The sequence below is a fragment of the Vidua chalybeata genome, chromosome 4 (genome assembly GCF_026979565.1).
Source record: "Vidua chalybeata isolate OUT-0048 chromosome 4, bVidCha1 merged haplotype, whole genome shotgun sequence".
In the NCBI taxonomy this organism is placed as follows: domain Eukaryota; kingdom Metazoa; phylum Chordata; class Aves; order Passeriformes; family Viduidae; genus Vidua; species Vidua chalybeata.
The window spans coordinates 535,545-563,058 of NC_071533.1; the positions used below are offsets into that span (position 1 = coordinate 535,545).

A 27,514-nucleotide genomic window follows, 5' to 3' on the forward strand; every position below is an offset into this window, starting at 1 on the left:
CACCGTAAATACGTTTCTATTAAAAAAAATCCAGGCAGATGCACACTGCCTGGAAGTCTCTTGCATTACACTCACACACCTCAGCTGCTTAAACCCTGGTTTCATTGTTTATCCTGCACTGGAGATACTTTTGGTTTCTGGTCCCAAGCAGGGGTGCTAGTCCTTGCTTAAATTAGACCAAAAAACTAGTTTCCTACAAAGTTCAGGGAAATTATGACCATACAGAGTGCAATCTTTTCAAATGAAGGACATTAGCTGGGCTAGGGGTTTGTGTAAACCACTGCAATAATTTTATCTTTGAACTCTGCAAGAACATGAAGATCCAATCAATAGAGTGTTATTAATAGATAATAGGTAAAGTTCTCAAGGGCCACATAATGGAGACACAAAAAATTGATGAAAAACAGAGTTTATAACCTATTCAGCATTGGCAAGGCCAATAGGGAGAGAAATGCACTCCCCATCTCACATGCAGCACACCCAAATTCCAGGGGCCTGGGATCCAGAGCAGATCTGTGCACAGGGGCCAGCTGCAGGAGCAGTGCAGAGCTAACAACCAGCAGTAAACACCAAGTAAAGCTCACACAGGCTTATCCATCTTCTCTCTTTCCCTAGTAGCTGGAAATGTGTCCAAAACAAAAAGTGGACAAGTGGCCAAGACTACCTATTTCTTCTATAAGCAACACCCTTTCCTTCCATTTCATTTACAGTGGGCTTCTCTTAGCTTGGAGGAGAGAATAAAAATAAACATTAATTACATTAAAAATTCATTTATGACACGGACACAGCTTCTACCAGAGGTCAAACCTGAAGCTTTGCTCATTCACACTTAAGGCTGAATTTGCTATTCAGACACAGCCCAAAATGGTCCTGCAGGTAAGTAAATCTCAATGCCTTCATGCCTAGATGACGAGTAGTACTCCTAATTTTATTTTGGGGTTTTAGCACATTTTATCAAGCCTCACTAATAAGCCAGAGCATGGGTGACCCAGTATATTGCTGCCTTTGAGTGGCTGGATTTGAGTCCTGCCCCAGATCACTGCCCCAGTGCATAATATCTTGGGCCAAGCCACAGAACCATCACCTCCTTGGATACTCAGGCACTCTACCTTTTCCAGCCCACCAAACTCTCATGGAACAAATTAAGCTCTCTGTAATAGTCCTAAAAAAAAAATATGAGCCCAAAATAATATTAATTTTTCTAAATCCATGTTAATTTCTTATTTATTTCAGGCTTTACTAGAGACTCAAAATTTACTGCGCACTCAGGTTGCAAATTTTACCTTCAACCTTGGATTTTCAGGAAAATTTTACCACACAGGTAAGAAGGAACTTCATGCAGCTAAATAGGTGACAGAATTTTAAATCTAGCTTTAAACATTCCCTTTCTAAAAAATCAGTGACTCACTGGGAAATATATGTTCCATCATTTCAGTGTCCAAAGGGGTAAAGACACACTGTGGATGAGCTGCTCAGGTACACAATGATGCCCTTGGTGTTTTCCTGAAAGATGTGTGGTGGTAAATCATAGTGTTATAAAGGAGGCAAAGTAGTTGCAGAGATCTCTCTAATTCCTCAGGAGACAGGCCAGCACAGAAGACAGAGTAAGGTTTTCCAGGTGTGATAGGTATAATGAATTATAAAAGACTGGGAAAATCATGTCTCAGAACCTCTGAGGAGGCAGATGCGTTTCAATGAGATGCACCAGATTTTGTTATGCCTGTGAAGGAAATCTGTCTCAGTGATCTGCAAATCAGGAGGGAAAATAAAGGAAAACATGATGAAAAGGAATTTGTATTGAAACCTGTGCTTCTGTGGAAGATGAGGCACTTCCACACCTCCTCGTCCTTGTGACTCCTTTTTGCTCCATTTCTTCACAGCACAATACCCCCTTTTTAAAAATGTTGTTTCTTTTCCTCTTCTTTTGCCTTCCCCTTTGCCGCACCTGCACTCTGGCTTCCCTGTGGTGCCACGGAGCTGTGCTGCTCCCTAGTACTGCTGAGGCAAGAAGAGACTCCCTGCAAGGGAGAACCTCCTGGCCTTCTTTCCAAACCCCATAACCCTTGCCACCTCTGGAGACCAGCTCCAAAAGCCTCAGCTGTCAGCCCATTCAGCCACACTCACGGAGTGATGCCAGGGAAACTTATCTGGAGCTTGGGAGAAGGCAGCAAGAGGATGGGAGGGTGAGTTTAAAACCTAGGAATGAGGCAGTCCCTGCTTTCCTAGACCGTGAGGCAGCTGGATGAGTAGAGAGAAGGCAAAATGATGTGTTTGTATCACTGTCACTAAGTCCAGGTTGTTTTCCCCTTGTGCAAGCACTTAATGCTGAGCAACTGCTGCCCAGGAAACCTCATGGACTAAAGATACAGGCTGGAGAGCCTGGGGACGACGAGAGGCAGACAGAGATGGAATTACTTGCCTGGAGTCATATAACAAGGCAGTGGCAGACCTGTGGTCAGAGAGCAGCTCTGGGGACAGAGCTACACACGCAGCACTTCACACTGACCTGCCTGTGCAGCTGCTCCTGCTGGAGATGAACTGGACACACGTGCAAGCCTGCAAAACAAACAAAAGCAGCCTGAGGCTCTGAGCTGCTCTAAAGCAGGAAGCTGCTCTGTTGTGGCCATCTCCAGAGCACAGCTGGCATCAGTCATTTGTGCCCACTGTGGAGAAAGGTGATCCGTGGAGGGGAGGAGATGGAGGAAGAGACGGTGTTACTGTTAGTATTATGACACAGTGGGCAGTGGCTGGCAGAGAATATGTAGCCTTTGTGAAAACCCCACTCCCTGACCTGCCACTATTTTTCCTTCTTTCCTTCATCCCAGCACTCTCGATGCTGTCACAGGTTTTCTGGTACAATGCTGACCAATTGCAGAGTTGCTACTGCTGTAGAGAGAGAAAGAAGGAGGATATGGATGTGTGCCCATCCTCCTAAAGCTTCCCAGAATAGCACAGAGCTACTTCCCAAGCTGAAGCATGGCCTTGGCTCCATGAAGAGGCCTGGAAGCAGCTGGGTTTTTAACAGAGCACTTCATTTACAGTGTGGAGACAGCCCTTTGTCATCTCAGCTTACTGGAAAGCTTGCAGCATATTCTCCATGCAATATGCTCTTTATTGACTCATTATAAAGAAAGCATGGAAAGGTGTTCTTTAATTACTGTACACGTGGTTTGCTGACCCACAGAGGCTTTACTAGCAAGTACTCAACTTCCTTAGTGTGACATTGTGCTGTCCTTTACAAAACTTGGATCATTTTAAAACTATGGGAGGGAGATGAGTGTGGGGATGTGTTGGCAGACTAAACTGTTACACATTTTCATGGAAAGATGCTGCTGACAACTCAGATATTGCAATACATCAGGCCACATCAGCTGGTAAACTCTGCACTGCATTAACAACATTAACAAAAAGAATGAGCAGACCCTGTTAGTTCTGCAGCTTTAACAAACACTTTCCACTTGTTCATGCTGCAGCAGCTGAAATTAACACATTCTCAGAATTTGCATTGTAGATGTACAAGATTATTGGTAGCAGCTTCCAACTGTATAACTATGATTATAGTTTTAAAATATGGGGTTAAATATTATGCACCAACAAACTTTGAATTATTACCTGTGTAAAGCGCACTCAAAGCAGACACATGCTCACCCTGTTCATAGGTTTCATGCGTTTTTCAGATTTCACATTTAAATGAAGACAGTTACAGAAAGGATGTTGATTGTACAAGAAATTAAAATCTCAAGATCCCTTGTTTAGCCTCCATTACTCCGCATAAGGGGTTGGGCAGAAATATTTAAACAATATAAGCATCAAATTCTCCATTCAAACTTTGCATGAGATTTTTTGGAACTAATACTACCTAAGAATTCATAAAATCAAACAACATTCTTTTCTAAGGTTTGCAAGAAAATTTAACCTCATAAGCAATGCCATTACCTAAGGTTAAACTTCCAACCTTTCTGCCTCACCTCTGGCATTACAGGACAGGGTTATTCTTCTTTAAAATGGAAAGCATTATGCTCCGTTGTTTGTTTTTTGTTATAGTAAAAGAAGTGCAAAGTTTTATTACATGTATATCTAAATTTACAAAGAAATTAATGGGCAAAAGTAGGATTTTTATTTCAAGAACCACACTCTACTTCAAAAGTTATTAAGGCACTAAATTATACTTTGACCTAAATCTACAATCTCGGATTGTAGTTCTTAATGCATTTCCAAGACCCACTTGTTTCCTCCTCATCCCTAACTTTGGCTTATCAAAGTTGCCTCACAAACTCCATTTTCTCCCTGCTCTGCCCCATTTTGAAAGCCTGTGTTAAGTTTCTTCCCTTGCCCATGCCTGAGTGACTGCAAGTGAAGCACATACCCCAAAACCAGACAGCAGTCACTCCCAAAATGCAGAGCACAGAGGGAGCAGCCACCAGGCCTTTCTTTTCAGTATGGAATTCTCTAGTAAACATGGTTGTTTTCTTTTTCCAGCAGCACTCCCATCGGTAGGAGAGCAGCTGCCTTAGAACTTGCAGAGTGCTGCAAAGAGGGGAGCAAAGGGATTCAGTGACTCCGGGAGAAAGTTTCAAAGTACTGCTCTCCTCGTGTAGTGGCATTCTTCAAAAACCACCGCAGAAATGGAAAATAAAAGCCAAGAGCTGAAGTGCAGGCACTGAACAGGCAACTCTGAATGTTCCTGCCAAGTAAACAGTGACATCCATGGAGCATTTGCTTCCAATGAGTTCTGCAAAACATTAAAGGGCCTGTAAGAAGACAGGATTTCTATGTTTCCATCAGGAGACTGAATTTGGCAATTATTTCTTAGACTGAAGCAAAATAAAAGCATTCAAATGGCAAAGAACACAAAGGAAATGTGCTATAAACCAAATATTGTTGGGTGGCTTGAAGGTGAAATGACTGGAATGTCACTTTGCCTTTCCAGGCTGTAAAGGCAGGGCAGACGTGTCTGCAGATGGTGGGAGCAGCATTGTGTCCTTTCCCAAACGGAAGATTTTCTTTGTTACAGCCACATGTCCTCACTTCTGCCTGAAGCAGATACCCTTCACTAACACAGGAGGTTTTATTGGGTTTACTTCAAGATTAAATCTGAGCAAAATTGAATACTGAACCCTAAGAAATATTTGGAAGCCTTTTGCCATTACAGCTTCGTGCTTTCCACCTAATTGTATTTTAAAACTTGCTTCACACTTTACCAGAAATTATCAGATTTTAATTAACCAAGGCTAATAAACTGGTAGTTACAAGGAGAAGAGAGGAGAAGCTTTGATAAGATTTCATTTTTATCCATATGTTGCCTTTATGGAGAGTATTTTGTATTTAACAGTGACATTATTATCAGGACAAAATGGAGAATAACTGATACCTTTTCTTTAATACTGAACATCCTCATTTGTCCAGCTTTCAAAAGACCTGGAAAACAGCATTAATATTCCTGACACAGTTTTGTCATGTTAAATCCAAGCTGCCAGGTTATGGGGATGAAAAGATAGTCTGGCATTAAAATAAAGCAAATAGAGAAAATGGGGAGGGGGTGGCTTTTAAGATCATATATGTTTAAAAAAACGTCCTAATCTTTATATTCAATATTCCCATAGTTCATAAACATAACAGGAGCACAGTGAGACAAGCCAAGGACACCAGGGTTTTTGGCAGATTCTTCTGTCCTTAAAAAGAAACTGTGGGCCTTTCTTGCTTTCCAGTATCTTTTTTGTCCCTTTCTTCCCTCTGCAGGCACTGAGGAGGAGGATGAGGGTGATGACCTGCTGCTGAGATCTGTGGATGAGTTCTGGTGGTTTCCCCACATGTGGAGTCACATGCAGCCACACCTCTTCCACAATGAGTCCTCGCTGGTGGAGCAGATGATCCTCAACAAAGAGTTTGCAATGGTGAGTAAGAGTTCCCGAGAGATTTACTGGGATGCCTTCACTACCATGGCCATGCCTTCCCCACTGGTTTCATGCCTGTCTCATACAATATCTATATATTTACTCAGGCATGCAAACAGAGGCAGTGAGATTAGAGACTCAACCCAAACTCAGCCTGTTTGTGACTCAAACTGAATTCTGTCTTGGCCTTTCCCACTGACACAGGCTCTCTGCAGAGGGAGCAGCCCCACCCCAAGGATCCTGGCAGGACCATAGGGATCAGAACCAGTGAAAACACAGCAGACAGCAGCTGGCCTTCTAAGCTTCAGGCAGCTGTTTGTACACAGGTTATCAGCTTGGTAAACTCTGCTGCATCCTCAGTAAGGCAGGGAGGAAGTTGCAGTGAACCCTAAAGCCTGGTGTATGGTTTGGGAGAAATCTTGATGCTGACAGAGCCAAACAAGTGAAGCTGCTGGATTTCCCTGTGCCTTTTTAAATGACCTGCTTGAAAAATGCTCTTTATATAGCTAACCTCTCGCTAATATTGACAGATAGTGGTGCTTCCCTTTTCCTCATTTGTACTCAACTTCCACGAGCCACCTTCCCCCTTTGCCCAGACCTCACGGTGCTTGTAGTATTTACAGCCTTTTCAGGATAATTCTGCTGGCTTATTGCACGCAACAAAGAGAACCAGAAATCTGTAAAAGCTGGCTTTGGGAAAGACACTGTGTGGTCTTTGGTGAGGCACAGAAATACCAAGCAACCAGAGCTGCTCACAGGAGCTGAGGGACACAGTGGGGCTTTCTCAGCTGCTTTGGGAACAGCAATTCCCCAGCCCTTCTCAGCTCCAAAATGCCAAGCCCCTTCCTCCCATCCCTCACATGAGCCAAGGCACATCAGGAAAAAGGCAGAGGCAAATGCCTGAACAAGCAGTTGGAAGCAATTTATTCCCTTGTTTATGGAAATATTTCCCTACCAACCTTTAAAGAAAATTAATTAAAAATGGCTTAACTGTTTACTCGTTATGCCAGACTTCCCCCCTTCCCATCTCCTGCTTGGCAGGATGACTTCCTTTCCTTTCTACAGTTCTGCTTCCCTGTCAGCCTCATTCCTGGCACGGCCTGTTCATGCCTTTTGTGTAGCCTGGCTCAGAGACCCAAACAGAGCTGAGATTTTAAATGCAACAGTAATTTTTTTCAACAATCCATATCTCAAAAAGACACAGCCCCTTCATCTTTAAACCTATGGGGAAATTCTCCTAGTATTTTCAGGAAGCATGAAGTCGTCCAGGTCGAGCGACCTTTGGGAGTAAAATCTACAGCATAGCCTGAAAACAGAGCTGGTAATGGAATCTGCTTGTAACTTCAACTGCAGAAAGATAAAGCCCGTGTCCTGAAGGGTAGAGACTCCTTAGGGTGCCTATAAATAAGGAGCTGATGTCAGTGAAAAGCTGCTGTTATTACACTTTTATTTCCTGCTAACATTTCAACAGGGGTTGTATCAACCCCTTGACCTTGAATCTATATGAGCTGTACGATTTACTTATGAGAACATTCCTTTTCAAAAGGCTTCCTCTGAAATTCTCTCTTGTGGGAGAAATCCATCTTCCCGATATGACAGCCTCCCTGATAGCTATCAGAGAGGTCCCAGCCTTGACTTCAGAGCAGGTTTCATCCCCGGCTTTCTCATCCTCACCATCATGTCTTAACTCCCTGCAGCTGCACTTCTCTAAGCCCTCCAAGTTAAAGCAAACCTTTTTCCATTCTTTTTTGATGTCACAAGGTGGATCCAAATTTAAATTAGAATAGATAGAAAAATTGCTTGATGTTACACGTGTTTTGTTTGTTGTCCTCCATCTTTGTTTAATATTCTACTCAGGAGAACACAGCTTGATGCTGTGCCATTTTCTCTTGCATTTCTCATTTATTGACCATAGCTCCCTACCTCCTGTTTTGGCTCCACATAGAGGTGACACTTTGTGTCAGCTTCTGCAAGGAAAGCTGCAGTAATTATTTGGAAGTGTGATCACATTAATTCTTCACCTAATGTGCTATTTCTTTGTTCACTTTTTTTAAACATGGCTAAGGAGATAACAGGGTTTTCAGGAAGGGAAAGCACACCATTATATCCAAGAACAATACTCAAGGTTGCTGAAGATTCTAAATAACACACAAAAGTTGTGTTTATTAAGACCTTTTGGCTCCTCTGGCTGGTAGATAAAAGCCTTGGCTCTGTTTCACAGGGCTTTATCCACACCTCCTAACAAGGTTCTGTAAAATGGGAGCTTACAATTGCAGCCTGCCTCAAATAGCTCTGTCACAGCATGCAGATAGAAATCAGGTATTTAACCAGTTCTGTACACACAGAACTAATTGCTAATTAGGTATCTAATTGCCCTGATTTCAGTGCAGATAGGGACACCTCTGTGCATCTGCCTTCAAGGATTCCCATCCACCTACACTGCTTGTGAGCCAGGAGACTGCCCTCACCCAGAGCCCTTCCAAATTGTTCCATCCATCCCTGAGAGATTTATCATTTCCACTGCCTAAATGGTGAGAGGAAGAAACTTCCTCACATCCTGCAATAAATGTCATTGTCCCATTGCTCTGGATCTGGCAGGCAAGCAGGGGAAGCTTTGCCTGGCAAAATCCTTATCCCTGTGCACCTGAGTGATGGGCCCCACAGCTGCACCATCCGTAGCCCCATTCCCAAAGTCCTCACTGCCAAATCTCTCATCAAGCACAAGATCCTCAGCCCCAGAGGGACAAGAGACAGAGGTTTTGACTGTGGTAAGCTAAGTCCCAGGCTACCCAAAGCTCTGCTATCCCAATGTCATCCTATTTATGGAAATATGGATGGTGTGTTCCAGAGCCTGCCTAAGGAAATGGGAAATCATAATTATTTTGATTATCAGTTGGGTTTGAGTTGATCGTTTTTTTGTGGTTCGGGTTTTTTCTCTATCAGAGAATTCCAAAACCCTTCAAAGATGCTAATGAACAAAATCTCAGATTAAATTTTACAAACTGATAATTCCTCAAGTATTGTTCTCCTTGTTTATAGGCAATGCAATGGTACACAGAGAGGCAAAAAAATTGCTCAAGGGGAAGTCTCTGATAGCATATTTTCCAAAAATAAAGCAAACCCAGCTTTCCCTGCCATCAACAACAAGATATTCCTTCTCCCCCTTTGTACATCCTTATCTGACAAAAACAAGTAGAATGTATCTAATCCAAAGCCTGTAGCTCTTTATTCCATCCTTTGGATTGTTTGCTCAGTGATTATCTTCTGTGCTCATTTGTGAGTACAGAGCCCAAAGCACAGCAGAGATGGGGCAAAAACTGTCACTGGCTGTACAAGGCAGCTGTGAGCTGACAGGAAGAAGAAACAAAGATGTAAAACTAAACAAATCAATTGAGAACCTGTCCAGCAGCACTCCTTGGCTCCCACCTCCTGCTTACAACCAACTGCAGATGCACATTAGCACATCCTCCGCCTGCACCTCTTGAGCTGCTCAAGCCACAAGTACACCAGGAGCTTTTAATACTCCAATTAAACCCCAACGATGTGAGGGCCCAGTGACCGCACAGCCAAGGCAAAGCATCTATGTGTGATGAAAAGAGCCTAATTTGTCCCATTATTAATAGCTGTACTTAATGTGGGGAAGGAGAGATGCCCACTGGAGATTGCCTCTAAAAATGGGCTGTGAATATAGGATAACATCATCCTGTGCAGCAGGATGAGATTTATTCTGCCTCACCTTATTTTCTTCTGAAATACTCATTTGCTGCATCACCTGCTATCAGACAAAGCCAAAAGGCTGGGCAAACTTAGCTGAGGTTGTATTTAGCTTTTTCATCTAATAAAAGCCTTCACACCTGCACCTTGACTGACTTCATGGAAAGACCTACAGTAGACATAGAATTTAATAAATTTAAAGTTTGCATTCTTATTTTCTCTGACAATGGCAAATCATACCTACATTCCAAAGTAAACCAACAAGCACAAGTTTTGAAATGAAAAAGAAAAAAAAAACAAAAACCCAATGTACATTGTGAATGTAAAAATCAGGAAATTGTTCCTTAGAATACACAGGAAAAAATGCTCAGTACAGGTATTTCTCATATCTTGACACAGTGGTATACTCCTCCTTTATCACACGAGTTTTCACTCCCAAAGTAAGTTTAATAATAAAATGAGAGGAAAAGGAGAAAAGTGCAACAGAAAATCACTAAAAGGGGACACACAGCATTTTTTCTTCCCAGGTAAACTGCAGATAGAACTGCCCAAAGAAAATACAATTATTTAATAGTTGTTTCTTCTTAATTCCATATTGGCTATCTGGGTACCTGATGTATTTCTGTGATGAACTATGTAGTGAGCAGGTTTTATTCAGAGGCTAACTTGTGTTTTATGTTGAGAACTCCTGAAAAACTGCCTGACTTTATTTGTGAATGGCACATCACCGTTTCAGCATTCTGTTGCTATGGCAATCCCAGCATCAAACAGTAAGGAGATAAACAGGATCTTACACATGTTCATCCAGATCCCTGCTTTGGGATATGTCATCCAGAGCAGTGTTCATTGTCAACCCCAGGACACATCTGCCTTACATCTATGTTTCTGTGTACTCCCTACCCCACATTTGGTGAAGGTTTGTACATAAAAGCTGAGACAGGATATTCATGTTAACTGTTTGACAGTCTGAGCATCAGAGACCTCTCAGGCATGGCAATAAATGGCCAGATTTAAAGAAATCTTTTGATACAGCTTTTTCCTTTTTACATGTCCATGGCAAAAAAAAAAAAAAAAAAAAAAAAATAGAGAACAGGGTGATTTACTGTCTGTCATTATAGAGCTATTCCCCATTCCACCCTTAAACTGACTCATGCCTCTCAAGTAGGTAACAGCATTAAGTAAACTGAAATTACATTTTGTTCTCAGTAAATTACAAAATAGAGAGTTCGGGTTTCTCTTTTACAGGATCAATCAGTAACCTGAGGTCTTTACTATAAGGAGTGGATCATTTAAAGTGGTTGCATTGTGCGATGTAGGAATGAGTGTTCCCTACAGACTTAACTTAATTTTTGCCAATGAATCAAAACCCTTTCTTTGTTAAGTACTTGAGGATGCCCAGCAGAACCTGCTGTTCCTGGAATTAAAGTAATCAATGGATAATATGAGCAAGAGGAAGGACAAAAAACCCCATAAAATAATCATCTCATATTTTAGCCATTTCCCTCTGCACATCAGTTTTAAAAGAGTAGAAAAGAGCTGACGTTGTCCGGTAGTACTGGGAGCAAGATGAATTTGTGTCTTTGGAAGAGATTTGCAAGATAATCTATAGATTATATGATGAAGATGCACATATTTCCATATAGAAATGGAGCTAAATATAAATATTTATAAAATGTTAAAGTAGTCCAAGCTATTTTTTGCTACTCCCTTACTACCATGGAAAAAAATAAGGAGGTTTAGGAGATATGCAGGATATTTATTTATTAAACTAGGAAGGAATCTTTCTCCTATGCCAGAACTAGGAAACAAAATCCCATGTATGTCACTGCAACATTTTTTTCCATCTGTTTACTAGCTTAGTAAATGAGCAGCAGTAGTTCACTAGATCACCTTTAAAAGGAACCAGACAGGTAGGATGCATATAAAAATACGTGCAATACGTAACAGAACAGGAGGCAAATCTATTCCATGCAACAGCAATGGGCCATAGTCCAGGAGGATTACTCCTCAAACTGCAGTTCCCTCCGCCTGCCCTCCCTTCCAGCTCGTGCTACAGTAGGTACAACTCTGCCTAGGGACAGCAGCTCTGCAGTGCCACTGCGCGCGGCTTTGAATAAGGACACGGGGGTTTTCAGTGTGTCCCTAACTGTGTCCCTCCCTGTGGCGCCCCGCAGGAGCACGGCATCCCCACGGGCATGGGCTACGCGGTGGCTCCGCACCACTCCGGGGTGTACCCGGTGCACGTGCAGCTCTACGAGGCCTGGAAGAAGGTGTGGCACATCCGCGTCACCAGCACGGAAGAGTACCCGCACCTGAAGCCTGCACGGTACAGACGGGGCTTCATCCACAATGGCATCATGGTACACTGCATTTCCATGTTCATAGCCCTAGTGCAGGGACCCCAGAGGGGCTGCTTTTACTGGAGGCCTCACGTGTGCCGGCACCCTTAAAATTCCCTGGGATCCAGCGGCTTTAAGGCTGCCAAAAGAGTGCATTTGTTAGGCAGTTTAAGAGAGGGGGAAAAGCAAGTCACGCAGACTCGGGCAACTGCAGAAGTATTCCTCAGAAACAAAATGTGCTCGTGGCCCCAGCCACTACCGACCGAGTCATGGCTGCACCCTGTGAAATCATTAAACTGCCTAAGACCTCTGTTCCCAGCTCTGCTGCTTCTTTATGCATGAAAGGATTAGAAATCCATCACCTGGGAAGGTGAACAGGTGGAAGTAATCTCCTCCAGCACTTCTGCAAGGCTGAAGTTTCAGCTCTGCTCCTGAAATTCCCAGAGGCAGGACTGGGACACAGGCCTGTCTCTTATACCCTGTGCATGTGTGCCAGGGGAGAGAAGGCTCCTCCCATGCACTTAAAAGTGCACAGAGGACAGGAAACCTTAGCAAGCCCTTTGGCCTGCCCTACCAGCCAGCCGCAAACCCCTAGGCTGGGTGTGCTGAAGTGAACTGACAAATATTCCAAGGGATGGTTTAAAGTCCCAAAAGCTAATCTGAGTATTGCCTGTGCATACCAAGTCCAAATTGCGATCCCGTAAACAAGGCAGAGGGAGTGTCTCAAAACCAAATTCCTGCGGAGTCCAATGACTGCTGGAACAGACTCAAAATCAGCAGTGTTTTTACACATGTACTCTAATGCTCTACTAAATGCAGGTTTTGGTTGTTGTTTTAACTGGGTAACAAAATATAAAATATTGAATTGAATCAAGGGAAACAAAAGTCCTTCCCCAGGTCTATTATGGCACTGCAATACCTGTAAGCTGCTGTTCCTCTGTTCCCAGGTGCTCCCTCGACAGACCTGTGGCCTTTTCACCCACACTATTTTTTACAAGGAATATCCTGGTGGTCCTCAGGAGCTGGACAAAAGTATCCGAGGAGGTGAACTGTTCCTCACCATTCTCCTGAACCCCGTAGGTACCTTCTTGTGCTGTTTTTTGGATGTGCTGACTAACAGGGAGGGAGGAAGGAGGGAGGGAGGAGGGAAGGAGATCAGGTTGGGAAATCAAAACCAGGACCCCTTGCTCTGAGGTAACAAGCAGTTCAAGAAGAAAGGAGAAAAACATCTTCTGCCAATTTCCAGCTATAACTGTATGTGCAACAAGTTCCTGGGAATTGCATTAATTCCAGCTCCTTATTGTTTCCCAGCCTGAAGCCAGGTCCCCCTGAGAGACATGTCTGAAGCTGAAACTAACCCATGAGGGTAGAAAAAACTCATCTTGTTAATTTTTTTTTCCTTTTTCCATGAGCTTGGCTCCTCAGGCACTCTTCATACAGCTCAATGGAAACCTCAGGGCTCAGACCTGATATCATTCCTTTACCACCAGCTCCTAAAAAAAAAAAAAAAAAAAAGGTTTTGAGCTAAAAAACTGCCTGGTACCATTTAAGACAGAGACCTAAATGTGCAAGGATCAAGGGAAAGAGCCAAAACCCCCCCATATATCAATTATTATTTTCTTGACATTGTCCTCCCTCCTTCCCATTGCACCCAAACAAGCTACAGTAGGCACAAGAAGAATGTCCCTTGTCTTGCCAGGTGGCCTCATTTTCAGTGAGTCTAAACTGCAGTATTCATTGACTCCTCTGCAGAGCTAAAGAAACTTCAGGTGGAGCTGACTCCCAAATCCAGGTCACTTTTATTTAGAGACCTAAATATAGATTTTTGGTGTTATACAGTTAGAGGCTTGTGAGTGAACATTTTGGCTGGGTAAGTAAGTTGGTGTCCGAGTCTGATACAGTAGTCTTAAAGAAATGGAACATTTCTATCAGGAAATTTTCTGCACCATACACATGACACCTCATTTGAGAATAAAACAAATCCCTCTTCTTGATCCTGTCTCCCCATTACTTGCAGTTCTCTCAAGCTGGCTTTTCTTCCCATACTTTCCTGAAGTGTAGCTTGGAATTCACACTGAGCTTTATCATACTTGGACGAATACCTGTGCACTTCTCACTCATGTGAAGATTTCCTGAGATTTGGGCAGTGCAGCAGCCTGCAGCAGAGCATGTAGAGCTCCTAACCCCACAAGCAATGCTTAGAACAGTCCAAATTCCTCAGCCAATCTGTGTCCCAATAACTTGAGAGTGCCCTAGATATTGGTGGTGGTATTTGAAAAAACTGCAATGATCAACTTCTGATTAAACAGTTTTTCAAGAGGTTTATATAAACTCTGTCCCTTCCTCAGGTCATGGTAGCAATTTCAGCAAATGTATTACAAACACATATTAAGTTCAAATACCAAAAATGCTTGTGCTTCCATGAAGCAATACCACACAGATGGTTAAATTAGAAAGTGCCCAAGGGACACTGCATTGGAATAAAGTTTGCACAGAGATTGTCAAGAGGATCTACTGATGGATTTTTTAAAAATGGTTTCTACTGAATACTCCGTGGCTCAGAGAGATATTTTCACTGTCTAATTTATGAATCTTAAAGATGAGTCATGTCTGGCAGAGATGATTTAGTAGTAGGCAGAGGAGGGATAAATTCCACCAAGACAGAAATCAAACCAACTTCCTTGGAGTTTTAATGAGGGTTACAAGAATCCCAGGCAGACCTTTCCAGAATCCAGCTAAGGCAGCAGGCTGCTCAAGTCTGCAGATTGGGGTACTTACTCTTTGCATAAACACTTCAAAGCAAAGCTCATTAAAGTTAGTGGGGAAGGCTCAGCAAACAGACTGGGCTTGAAATAAACCCAAATAGTCAAACTCTTTCAAAGGCATCAATCCGGTTCCCCTCTGAAGGGTTTCCTTCATTTGGAGGCTTAGAGCAATAACAAGGAGATGCAGATGTATGTACAAATAAGAAATACAAATACAGTTTGGGGCAGAAAATGAAATATTATCTTATTGGACTTTTGCTTTACTATTTAATACAACTCAGAAAAATTTCAGTTAAAAGTTTCTTATCTCCCATGCCAGACCAAAGCTGGATGTTCAGAATTAAGTTATAATCATCTTTGATGTTATTTCCTATGTGGTTTGACAAGCATCAAAACCCAGTTAGTCACTAAATCTTAATTAGGACAGACCTCCCAAAAGCTGTAGCATCAGCACTTGCACAGCAGCAGTGAAAAGAGAGCATCAAAACTACCACACCCACTGGAAAGAAGAGGGAAAAAAAAAAAGACATCTAAAACTTCAACCAATCAAAATGTAAAAACCTTTACAAAACTGGTTTTGTGCCCAGTCTAATTTTGATAGCAAAATAAAACTTGTCCCAACACATGAATCTTGGGACAGCATAAGTATTAAGTGTGGTTAGATCTTAAGCCAAGAAAACACGTTAATACTCAAAGAAATACGTTGCTACTCATGGTGTATCTTCAAAGACAGGAGTGGAACACCAAAGAGCATCAGACAACAAAATCACCATGTCCTTAATAGGTATGTAGCACTACCCAGCTATGTAAATATGTTAGAAAATTCTCTGGTTCTGATCAGCATTGTGAAAAAATATTTAGGTTTTCTGCAGGTGTGCAGCATTCCACAGCTCCAGCAGCAGAAGCAAAGTCAGCCTGAAACTTGTAAAAATTTATTTCCTGTTTAAAACCATTTTGAACAGCATCATGTCATTTTTTTCTTTTCCTAAACCTTCCCAACTCTTTACAACTTCTTGCAGTGCTTTGAGGTGCTTTCAAAGATATTTTTTTAACATTTGCTTCATTGGGTTATATAAGATGAAAAGAAAACCTATGGCATTTCAAAGGAATTCAACATTTCAGTTATTTTCAGCCTTTTAAAAATTCTACCGCTCATTATTTGCTGAGCTTAATTGTGCTTTTGAATCACTTTTTCTTCTCACAGAATACGTTCTTAAAATCTCCCTTCCTCATTGCTTATTTCACCAGTGCTGTGCCACATTGTTTTCCTTTTAAACCTCTTCCCATCAACTCTCCAGGCACTTCTGGTTTTGCCACATTCCATAGAGAAAGACAAGGAACCAGCAGTAAAAGCAGCCTGCTTTAAGGTGCCTGCTTTTTTTTTTTTTTTTTTTGGAAAGGGAGTTTGGTGTGGAAGCTTTGGTATTTTCCAAGGCTCCCATCGTCTGCTAGCATGACCAAACACGGAGCAAAGAGAGCAAATGGGATGAACAGAGCAAATCCCTGCTTTGCTTCCAAATGTAACCCATCAAAGTTCAGAATTAAAGGCAAATTGTAACAAAGTCCCCAAAATTGAAATGCTTTCAGCAGCACAAAAAAAAAAAAAAAAGGAGCAGGTTTCTCATAGGAAAAGGTAGAGAACCCCATTGGTGTTGAAGTTTTCAGGGGGATTTTCCACATCCAAATGTCAGGCTCAAAACCCAGCGGATTCTCTGACCACTGCCCTTCATTCAGTCTCCTGGGAAGAGCCTGACATGTTTAATGCTTTTAAAAACTGTTCTATTTATCACCTCTTGAGCATCCACAAGGTCTCCCACTATCTGTTTGATAGCTCCTCTCCTTTCCTCCCCTGCTCCATGGGCCATAAACAACAGCCATAAACATTTAACAGCCAAGATAAGCTAATAAATACAGCCCTAAATATTATTGCCTCCACAAACAACAGTGAGAGAGTCATTTCTCCTAAAAAAAACCACCTCTTTAAACCAGAGAGCTTTTTATTAAGCCAGCAAGTGACAGCACAAAAGGCACCTCAGTCAAGCACTACAGCAAAAATCAGCGCACAGGGCTTTGAGGAGAAGCAGCAACAGCCACGGGCCTGGTTGAGCAGTCAGTGAATTGGATATTTAATTTATTTGCCAATGTGATACAGCTTTTTCCATTACCTGTTAACCTTGAAAAGCTTTTGGATAACCCAGAATCCTGGCAGCCCTTTCCCGCAGCACCCTTCCCACTCTCCCTTTCTCTCCTTGTTACACAGGAATTCACCCGGGCTGACTCTTCCCTTCCCCTTCCTCTCACAGGGTGTTTTTACTCCATCTCCCACTGACTCCTTTCCATAGCTCCACCATAAAAATGGGCACAAGTCATTTTTTTCCGTATTTTTATATATATAACCCTCCCTACTCTAGGTTTACACCTGCCTCACCCACATGGGATCTAGGCATACCCTGCACAACATTTGTCCCACAAACCCACCAAAGTATCACGTATTTGCAATTGACAGATCAGGTTAAAAATGGAAAAGCAGCAGAAAAAGGGACAAGTTAAACACTTCTTCAGGCTTCTCTTCCCACTTCAATCAAACACCCCTAAGAAGCTTTAACCAGAGGTGAAACGTGGCAGATGAATTTCAGGAAGATTAGCTCTTTTTTTGCAGGAATTTGGTTGTCAAGAGCGAAACCAGACCTGTGATTGAAAGGTAACTTTGAACTCCCCTCAGCAGAAGCTACAGGCAGCCCATAATAATGTACATTATTATTCTAACTCCCTGGGAAGTGGCATGGGACGCTTTTAATTCTGAGGGCCACTTAAAGGCATTTCCATTTTTAAACTCTCACCGTGACTAAAGGGCTCTTGCTCATTTCCAGCCTGTTAGATCTGCATTCTCCACGTCCTGCATGTGCCACACTTGGAAGATTTTGTTCTTGTTCCCTGCTCTCTCTCATCACAGAGACAGAGGAGAATCACACGCTATTGCTTCAGAATATTAAAAGTAAATGCAGAGAGGGGTTAATTTATACCTTCCACAAGAGATTTGGGAATGTTATTATGGAACATCTTGAGCGTTGGTAATGTTTTTCTTTTTATTTGCTTTGTTTCTCTGAGCGTAGTTAGAGAAAGAATAAAAAATAACCTTGGGCATTGTAGGAAATGTGCTGCAATCCAAAAGTAATTCACAGTGCAGTTCTGCTGAGGGCCCTGTGAGCTGAGCATCTCAGCACATTTCGGGGACAGGAAAAAGCAGGCAGGCAACCTCCCAATAAAAAATGTCAATATTTGTGGAGCTGCAATTACCAGGGTGCAGCCCACAGGGACAGACGTGTCCCTCTCCAACCTGGTAAGAGGAAAGGTTCATTCCACCAAATTAAAAGGGAGTTTCGTTAACAAGTTACATCAGAATTTATCTTAATGGTCACAAAAACACCAAGCCAATCCTGACCTTCCTCATGTTTCTGAATCTTTTTCCCCCTTGGTAAATCATTTTTCCCCCTCATCTCACATGGCTGCACAGAGCTACTACAGGGAAAAATTATCCCTTGGAAACCCAAGCCTTCAGCAGCATATTTAGAAACTAATTAGCTTGAAACCCAGAGCACGAGGAAAACATTTCAAGGATAGCACATCTCCTTTCCTTCTTTCATGACATTTTCCTGCTTTATAAAAGCTGCTGCTCCACTCTACACGTTTTGATATTTTACCAGCATTCCTTCCCAGCAACTTGGGTGATGGCAGAAATAGCAGTAAATGACTGTGTGTCAACAAGGGGATACTGGGGAAGAGGGAAAGAATTTGTTACCTTCATGCATAAGCCATGCAATAATTTATTTAAGTGTCAGGAGCAAGCCTTTCAGGTGAAAACAAGCTGACTCAGAACTCCCTGATTATTGAAAATGAATCCTTAATAGAAGTAAATGGCCGAGAACTAAATTTCCTCACTGCGTTCACCATTCAAAATTAATTGGAAAGTGGCTGATTTGAGAATATTATATCCTCTAGTGAACTGAAAATGCTGCCTATTTTTTTTTTCTGAAACCAAGAGTGGAGAATTAAATTAACTCTGAGGTTTGTTTGCTCAGAGTAGGCCACCAAACTGGATTAATTAATCATCATTTATGAGCACTCTATAACCCAGAGCAGTCAGAAAACTGCCAAGATAGCAACATGACAGTAGAACTGTTATAAAAACAATGATAAATTTCCTGCATCTCCAACCTATAGCAACTTGCCAGGCATTTCTTCGCAGTTAGAAAGAAAATATCCTGGAGAGAGAAAACTCTTTCTTAGTGTTCATAGGAGAGCTCAGAATAAACAGAATGATTTAGACTTGTTCTATAACTTGGTGTGCTGTGCAGCAGGGTCCTGGGCAGTTGTTTCCATAGGGAATGCCAGGACTGTGTTTCCTGCCTCCACCTGGAGATTACAGAGTGCCATGTCAGGTATAAATGACATAATTCCTCCCATCATTTTTTAATTTACCACATCTCTAAGGAGAAATGGCAGAGAAACTGTCATTTATGGGCACTTATCCAAACTCATCATCATTTGGGCTTCTTTTTGCCTGCATGCCCCTTGACCTCCACAGCTCTGCTTCATGTTCAGCTTGACCTAAACCAACAGTACCCAACACCACCGCGATCTGCTTGATTTCCTTAATTTGAACTTGGGTTTGTTCTTAAGTCTGAACTGAGTAGATTTATTTCTTTTTTTTAAGAGAGAGCTTATAGTCTAAGGAAATCTTTTCAATGAGAAAACACAGATGGCAAGAAAACAAATTCCTGTATCATGAATTTCACTAGGAAATGGAAATAACAAGAGAATTGAATTGCTGTAGACTTCTGCAAAGGCTTCCCGGGGCCCACAGATGTGAGTGGCAGCAGCACATTTGGGCAGAATTCATTCAGCATTGGCCACAATTAGCTGTGCTGCTGATCACTTACACAAGTGTGACAAATGGACAGCCATTAAACACCCATTCAGATTTTCTACCCTCATGCAGCTACGCACCAATTGCACAAATTCATCAGAAGCAGCAGTTATCTTCTTCACAGCCTCTGAACACGTGTGCTGAGAGAAAAAAGAAACCCTAAAAAAACCCCAATATTTTCTACTGGCAGGCTTTGAAAAAAAAAGGTATTTAATATATATAACTAATGGATTAGAACCTCCCAACCAGTTTTCTTCATCTGGGACCCCATGCACATTGGGGTGTCAAAAACGTGTATGACCTGGGGAGCAGGGGCAGCGTTGGAATGTGCTCAGGATTTAGCCTTTATTTTAGAAGCAAAACTTGGAGAAATAACAGGAAAAAAATAAAATATCAAACCTAGCAACTGTATTCTCAGAAGGAAAGGAACAAGGCGCGGGATTGTTCTGTCAATACTAAGGAATTCATTTAATCCTGCCATCTAAACAATGGAAAAGTAGAAAGCGTTCCCGGGTAAATGAGAAACAATTTTGCTCTTCCAATAGGGAATTTTAAAATAACATGGAGGCTCTACAGCATTTGTACAGCTGTCCCAGGGCCACTTCCCACCACTGATGGACAGCAGCTTCCACTCCCATCCTGGGAGCACTCGAGGTGGAGAGCAGACACAGTAATGAATATGGGCATAGGAAAAAAAATGCCATTCAATGGTTTTGTTTCCCCTTCAATCAGAGACAAAAATGTTTCTGTCCAAGCACTGACTTTGTTGCTTTCTTTAGAGATATTATATTTGGAAAATATTTGATTATCCTGTCAAGAACATTAAAGTGTAAACAGATGTGCAGAGTGGAAAGAGGGGAAAAAAAAAAAAAAAAACCCCGCGATTTTCAGGCATAGAAATGATTTTGCTTCAGCAGCAGAAGGGTCATGAATATGAATAGTGCTGAATTCTAGAGAAGCCATTTGTCATTATTAAAATTAGTGCTTTGTCAACACAAAAATCTCCCTCCCAGCTTCCCCTTAGCCGCACAAACAGCTGCATTACGGGATTCAATATCCGGGAGCGGGGCTCTGGCTCCCGAGGGACAAGGCTGTAAATCCAGAACGGGAGGCTGCTGCGCCGGGACAGGGATGAGCCACCCCAGACCGAGAGAGGCAGTGCCCGGCCAGCCTGGCACGGAGCTGCCGGGGATGAGCACAGGAAGACCTGGCAGGCCTGGGCTCCTCAGCCCTGCCGTCCCACTGACACGGGCAGAAATCCAAGGGCTTGCCCCCCACATCCCCTTCCGGGACGCGGCATTTTGCCAGCGCGATGGAAAAGCGCGGAGGAGCTGAACTCGTTTTGGTGGGAGAGGAGCCGGGCAGTAAATGCACTTCCACAGTAAATGCACTTCCACATCCCTGCAGGAGCACCACGGATAGCCCGGCTCCGCTATGCACAAGGCCGAGCTACACCCCTTGCATTAATTCCTCCCTTCTGGCAACTCTTACTTTAAAAAGCCGCTACAGACAGTAGCCATCCATTTCCTCTCAGAACAGCGGAATTCCCACACGACACCCGGCTCTTGGGCTTTCCAGCAACGGGCCAAGCAGCAGGAGGAAAGGACCTACAAGGGAACATTGATCCTATTTAATTATGGAATGGCTGAGAGGATGAGGTGGAACACATCTGTACCTAAGTTTGCTAATGGATTTTTTCATTGCAAGTGCTTGATCGATGGATAAGGCAGAGTTTCAGATATCAACAGCATGGAATTGCCATCCTTGAGATTGTGTGGCGCTTCAGCTGTGCCCTCCAGAGCCAGGTGGCTAATCTTTGTCCAAAACCAAGTGCTTTTCGCTAAAGCTGTGCTAAGTTTGGCAGTTACAGAAGGAAAAAAGCTCTCGACTCTGCATTAATAGGGCTGTGCAGCCAGAGCAAGCACACAAACTGAGCACAGAATGCAGTTTCAAGGCACTGGTTTATAGTCAAATCATTCTTCTAAAAAGCCCTTTGTTTCTCTCTACTAGCTACCGTAGCTTTCACTTTCTATATACCAAAAGCCTGCATATACAAATATTCCATATAGAGAAAACACTCTGTATCTAAATTCTACATGTAAGCGATATGAAATAGCCCTAGAAACAAAACCACACAGTGAAATGGTGCGATGGTCCTGCCATTAGTTTGCAAACAATCTGGTATCATCCATGCTCTAAATACAAACAGTTAAAACCCATCACCTTTCATCCCCAGTGATGTGGAGGTAGATGGGAAAGAATTAAATCCCATTTTACTCCATGAATAATGCATCATGTCTGGGGCTTTTTCACTTCCAAAAGGACCAACAGAGCAAAAGAAGTCAAAAGAGATGCCCAAGATCTTTTGACTCCATGAAAAGTGATTAACTGGATCTTTTAAATTGGTTTGCAGCATAATGAAACTCCTGGAATAAGCTAATGCTCATCTCCTACAAGCAGATTTTAACATTAAAAACAATCTCATCCATTTTCAAGCATAAACAAAGCACAAAGAGCATGCAGACTTACTTGCAGACTTCACTTGGTGCACTGACATTAAATGTCATTGGCAGACCCTTTAGCACTCATCAAATGAACACTCCAGAGACAAGGTGATATTCTCCAGCAACATTTCCTACTAGTGATTTTCTTTTCATCACTTCAAAAGAGTTTGCTGGAAGAACTTTTCAGATTTGCAGGAGTTGAACTAGCAAGGATCTGTTTGTGTTGGCTAGGGTTTATTTTGTGAGGAGAGGATGATTTATTACCTTCCTTGCCGTTTCTGGGGTAGTACATAGAGACATGCACCAAGTTCAGGGTAATTTTAAGATTCACTCTGTTTACGTCAAATACTTGGGGTCATAAAACACACAGGCACTGGAATCCACCAAATCAATCCACAGAAAAAAACAACTCATACAGTTTCCAGTCTCTGCTTAGCCAAGGCCCAGAGCAGAAGAGAAGGGAAGAATAAATTACCTTTTGTGGCATAAAGCGTGCAGAATGCAAGCCCACTGCAGAAGGGCCATGAGGGACACCTTCTCCCAAGCTCCATCTGTCTCCCCCTTGGAGGAGTACTAAAAGCCTTGTTAATAATTTAACTAACTAATGGACACATTTTCCAGCACTGGGGGCTGCCACCTTGGCACAGCAGGAGGGTGAGAGTGGGAAGCTGGCAGCTTCTCATCCCTGATGTGCTAGGAACAAGCCTGGGACAACAGAGCAGGGACCGACCAGAGGGAAAGCTTTCTCGTCAGGTGGATCACTGCTAAAAAACCTTCCTGAGACACGCACAGAGGTATTTTAGAGCATATCTCCAGCATACCTGACCCACACCCCAGGCCCCAAAGGAGTGCTGTGTAAACACTGGCCCCCACGCCTGGGCTGTGCGAGGCATCACTGAAACCATATCCGGCAGCCCTCCAGCACATCAGTCCAACTCACTTTGAATTAAAAACCTCAACATTCAGCGACCTGAACAGGACTCCCGCAGCAGCTTTCAAAGGAGGAAGGTGCAGGTGCTCTCCTACAACCTCTTCCCTGTGCTCTTGCGCGTGACTTTATAAACGCCTCCCATTCCTAATCAGCCGAATCGAGGCTCACCTGAACACAATTATCTCTCTGCAAAGCAAACCTTTTACCTGGGAATCAGGTGTGCTCACTGTTGATAGCTAATTTCTTCAGAATGGTGCTTCAGTCCCCCCAAATCTGCCTGCAGCTGTAATCAAATTGCACTGTCAGTCCATCTAGTCTCAGGCCACTGCACTGACTAAAACAGCCAAGTGTCAACGTTCAGTTTGGTGCCATCTCCATAAAAGTAAATAATGACAATCTACAGGTAAAACAGCCACAAAACTGAGTTTAATCACCTCGTGGAAAGAAAATGCTGGGTAGAACATTTGTCACATTGTTCTTATAAACTCTCTTTATCCCTCTGAAATAAATCATGACATCTACAAGGCAGTGGCCACGTAAAGGCTGATAAAAAGACAGAAGTTATATCAGCTTTAAGGAGAAAATAAAGACAGAGATACTTAGCTGAGATACCATCCTTCACAAAGCCTGGGAGTGTTTCTGTGTCAGAATTTATTCCCCTACTTACAGCCATGCTATTCCAGGCGCCGGGCGGGGGGACAGCATATTGGATTTTTGGTGTGCCATGCCTGAAAGGCTCCTCTTGCCCCCAGATCAGCATTTTCATGACCCACCTGTCCAACTACGGGAACGACCGCCTGGGCCTGTACACCTTTGCCAACCTCGCCAGCTTTGTCAAGAGCTCCACAAACCTCAGGCTGCGGACGCTGCCCCCCGTGCAGCTGGCTCAGAAGTACTTCGAGCTCTTCCCTGAGCAGACAGACCCCCTCTGGCAGGTAAAGTCACCTCTTGTTCCTCCTCCAGCTGCAATCTGCTTGCTGGAGCAAGCATCTTTTCCTCTAAAAAGCCTTTTTCAAGCATGGGAATGTGAGCTCAACAGTGTAATTTAATGGTTACACGTATCTGCCTCCTCTCTTCACCAGAATACTGTGAACCACACTGAGCTTTTGGCTATGCAGGCATAAATCCAGGGGGGCACCAAGGAAACCTGTGCAGTTACTTAGGGCTTACACTGGCAAAAAGGTGCTGAAAATTTGCCCTATTATTTTTGGCCCAGCTACAAAGGCAGTATAAATCTATAATATTTCCACTGGGCTGCAGCAATTCCCTTCAGCTGATGATTTTCTCAGTCATATTTTGTTACTTTAATTCACCAGCAAAGTGTATCCTCTGTTACCTATGCAAAAGCAGCATCTGTATGATAACTGCTTTGAAGAGCAGCCAGTCCCAACCTCTTCTGTGGGGCCTTTTGTTCACAGGCTTTTATTTTGCATTCATAGGTAGTAGAAAGATAAGGAGATGAATAATATCCCACATTTCTATTTTGTCCTTCCCTTTTGCATTCTCACGTAAATTAAAATTGGCACTAAGCCCCATGCATCCGGAACCATTCTGACAGCTCAAAAAGTAATGCCTCAAAGCTATTCAGAGGTTTGCATTTGAACCTCAAATGGAAACGTGATTAAATCAATGTTCCAATCTTTTTTTTCCCCACTTTGTCTTTTCTGCTAATGACTGAACCTTGCCCTCAGTCGTTCAAAACCATTGTACACACACTGTGGGATTTTGCTACTCAGTGTAGGGCTCTGGCATTAGTGCATGACATCGAGACCCTGCCAAGATTTGGGATCCCCCAGTGTGATGGCCACAACCACCTTTTGTCCTTCAGAACCCGTGTGACGATAAGCGACACAGGGATATTTGGTCCAGAGACAAAACTTGCGACCACCTGCCCAAATTCCTGGTGATAGGACCCCAGAAAACAGGTAAGAAGCACCAGGAGAGCTTTTAAAAAGTTTCTACAAAGTCAAAGGTGCCTTTTTTATTTTCTAATATTTCCTAATGGCATCTCTTTTTGTCGTCATAGGAACAACAGCCCTTTATTTATTCCTTCTGATGCATCCTTCCATTATCAGCAATCTCCCCAGTCCAAAAACTTTTGAGGAAGTTCAATTCTTCAATGGCAACAACTACCACAAGGGAATTGACTGGTAAGAAGAATGACAAAAACGAGGTGTTCATTCTTAATACATGGAAAATCACAGTGGAACAATTCCAGGAGTGGGTGTGACATTGCCTTAATCACTGGATGAACTCGTTATGCTTGGAATTATCAGATAGAAAGAGAATCTAATTGGTAACGATGGGACATTTAATCAAGCCCCTAATTTTGTTTAGATAGTACGGTAAGAATTTTGTGAGTTTTCACACAAATGCATGCAAGAGGCAGTTCTGTCATGAGTTCTGTCTTCACGCTGAATGACATCTCTGTCTTGTCATAGCTGTAGCTGCACTGACTGACACTCTGTTCCTTCCAAAGTGGCTTTTCATGAAGTAAGGCTCCATTTATCTCTTCACGAGAATCCATCCAATCAATTTTAAATGGAAAAGACCATTCAAAGCCAAAATTCAAATCTTGCATTCTGAAAGCGTCCAAAAGCAAAGATGTCAGTTCCAAAATGAAGTACTTCAACAATGTTAAAATTAAACAGTTTGACATTTAAATGTTGACATTAAATGTTGACATTTTGAAGCTTTCCCATGTTTTTTCTGCAGCTAAAACTGAACTCACTCCAAACTGGTGAAAGATATCCCTTTGACACTGCAGTTATTAGCAAAAATCCCATCCATCACAGGAAAAACCTAATTACCAGACTTCATGAGGGCTTTAGCTATTACCGGCACCACCTAAGAGCCAAGATGCATTCCTATTACTCCAGTCTGGGCTGAGCTGAAAAATTCAATTTTCCTTCTTGAGAATTATGTCTGAAAATTCACCTTCTCACCCACCATGAAATGGGAAGCACGGGGCCATGACCCTTTTGTGCTGCTGCTAATTCTGACAAGTCTCTTCCCCTCCAAGGTACATGGAATTCTTCCCCACTCCTTCCAACGCCACCACCGACCTCCTGTTTGAGAAAAGTGCCAACTATTTCCATTCTGAGGAAGCTCCCAGGAGAGCTGCTTCCCTCATCCCCAAGGCCAAGATCATCACCATCCTCATCGACCCGTCGGACCGCGCGTACTCCTGGTACCAGGTAGGGAATCCTTTGCCCCGAGGAATGCGCAGTGGAGCCGGCAGCAGGGGATGGGGGCTGGGAATCCATGTCCTTGAGCAAGGAATGGGAGTTATGGCACAGCCTTGGCACCCCGCGGGAGCAGGAGGGTGCTGGATGCCAGCTGGATGACACCGGTGTCAGGAATGATGAAACTTCCCAGCACAGAGGTGCCACCAGCTGCAAACAAACAGTTTAATCTCAACTACAGCTGGCAGGGCACAGAGGGGGAGCAGTGCCCCGAGCCCAGGGAGATGCACAGGGAAGAGGAGCGTGGCCCAGCCAGGGAACCAGAGCTCTTGGTGCTGAGGGTCTGGCCCCCATCCCTTCCCCCAGCGTGTAAGCTCAGCAATGTGTGCGGTGCACAGATGGACCCAGTGTCTCCTGAAGTTTCCAAGGAGTTAAAAAGAGCTGTGACTGGAGACACTGGCTTTTTTTTTTTCTCCTCGGAAACAAAAGCAAGCCTGTTGTTTTCCCCAGAAAACTCCAGGATGCTCTTCCTTGCCTTTCATTGAGCCCACATCCTTCCATAACAAAATCTGCACTATTTAAAAATTCTGTTTTTAGAGAAATGTATAATGAAACGAGAATGCATGCTTGTGAAAAATGGCGTAGGCAAGCACATAAAGGAAACAATAAATGCAGCGTTAAAAGAGACTCGGATTAATCATGCTGGAACAGCAAGAAATACATCATTTCTGATCCTGCCAGGCAGTTCTGCAAGGAACAAAGCGTGGCCAGGGGCCGCAGTTTGCACCCGGGTAATATCTCATTGGCACCTTCCCAGCTGCCAAGGCAGAGCGGTACGGCGGTGACTCCCCGCTGCCCGGGGGCGCCTTGGCTGCACGGTGTCCCCACGCTGCTCCCCCGGCCCCATCCCTCTCCTGCCCGGCAGAGGTGGCACCGAGGGGGAGCTCCCGCAGGATCTCGGGCTCGATCCCCAGCATCCCGGTGCCACGTATTTCCGTGTCTGCCCCAGCACCAGCGCTCCCACGAGGACCCCGCTGCGCTGCGGTTCAACTTTTACCAAGTCATCACCTGCGGCCCCTGGGCGCCGCCGGAGCTCCGGGCGCTGCAGAGGCGCTGCCTGACGCCCGGCTGGTACGCGCTGCACATCCAGAGGTGGCTCTCGCACTTCCCGGCCTCCCAGGTAAGGCCCGCCCCGCTCACCGAGCCTCGGCACGGCCCAAGGCGGTCTTTATCCAAGGACATGGTCCTATGGCAG

The 27,514-nt window shown here is 43.5% G+C and overlaps 1 protein-coding gene across 7 annotated transcripts in view; it reads left to right on the forward strand.

Moving 5' to 3' along the window:
- Positions 1–27,514, forward strand: part of NDST4 (N-deacetylase and N-sulfotransferase 4) — a 98,007-nt gene that overhangs the window by 62,974 nt on the left and 7,519 nt on the right. For all 7 annotated transcript variants that reach the window (XM_053941306.1, XM_053941308.1, XM_053941309.1 and 4 more), the window contains 9 exons: positions 1,234–1,321; positions 5,740–5,894; positions 11,783–11,968; positions 12,895–13,023; positions 23,827–24,009; positions 24,903–24,999; positions 25,101–25,224; positions 26,097–26,271; positions 27,269–27,439. In XM_053941306.1, coding sequence (XP_053797281.1) covers positions 1,234–1,321; positions 5,740–5,894; positions 11,783–11,968; positions 12,895–13,023; positions 23,827–24,009; positions 24,903–24,999; positions 25,101–25,224; positions 26,097–26,271; positions 27,269–27,439 — 1,308 coding nt within the window. The remainder of the gene's footprint in view (positions 1–1,233; positions 1,322–5,739; positions 5,895–11,782; positions 11,969–12,894; positions 13,024–23,826; positions 24,010–24,902; positions 25,000–25,100; positions 25,225–26,096; positions 26,272–27,268; positions 27,440–27,514) is intronic.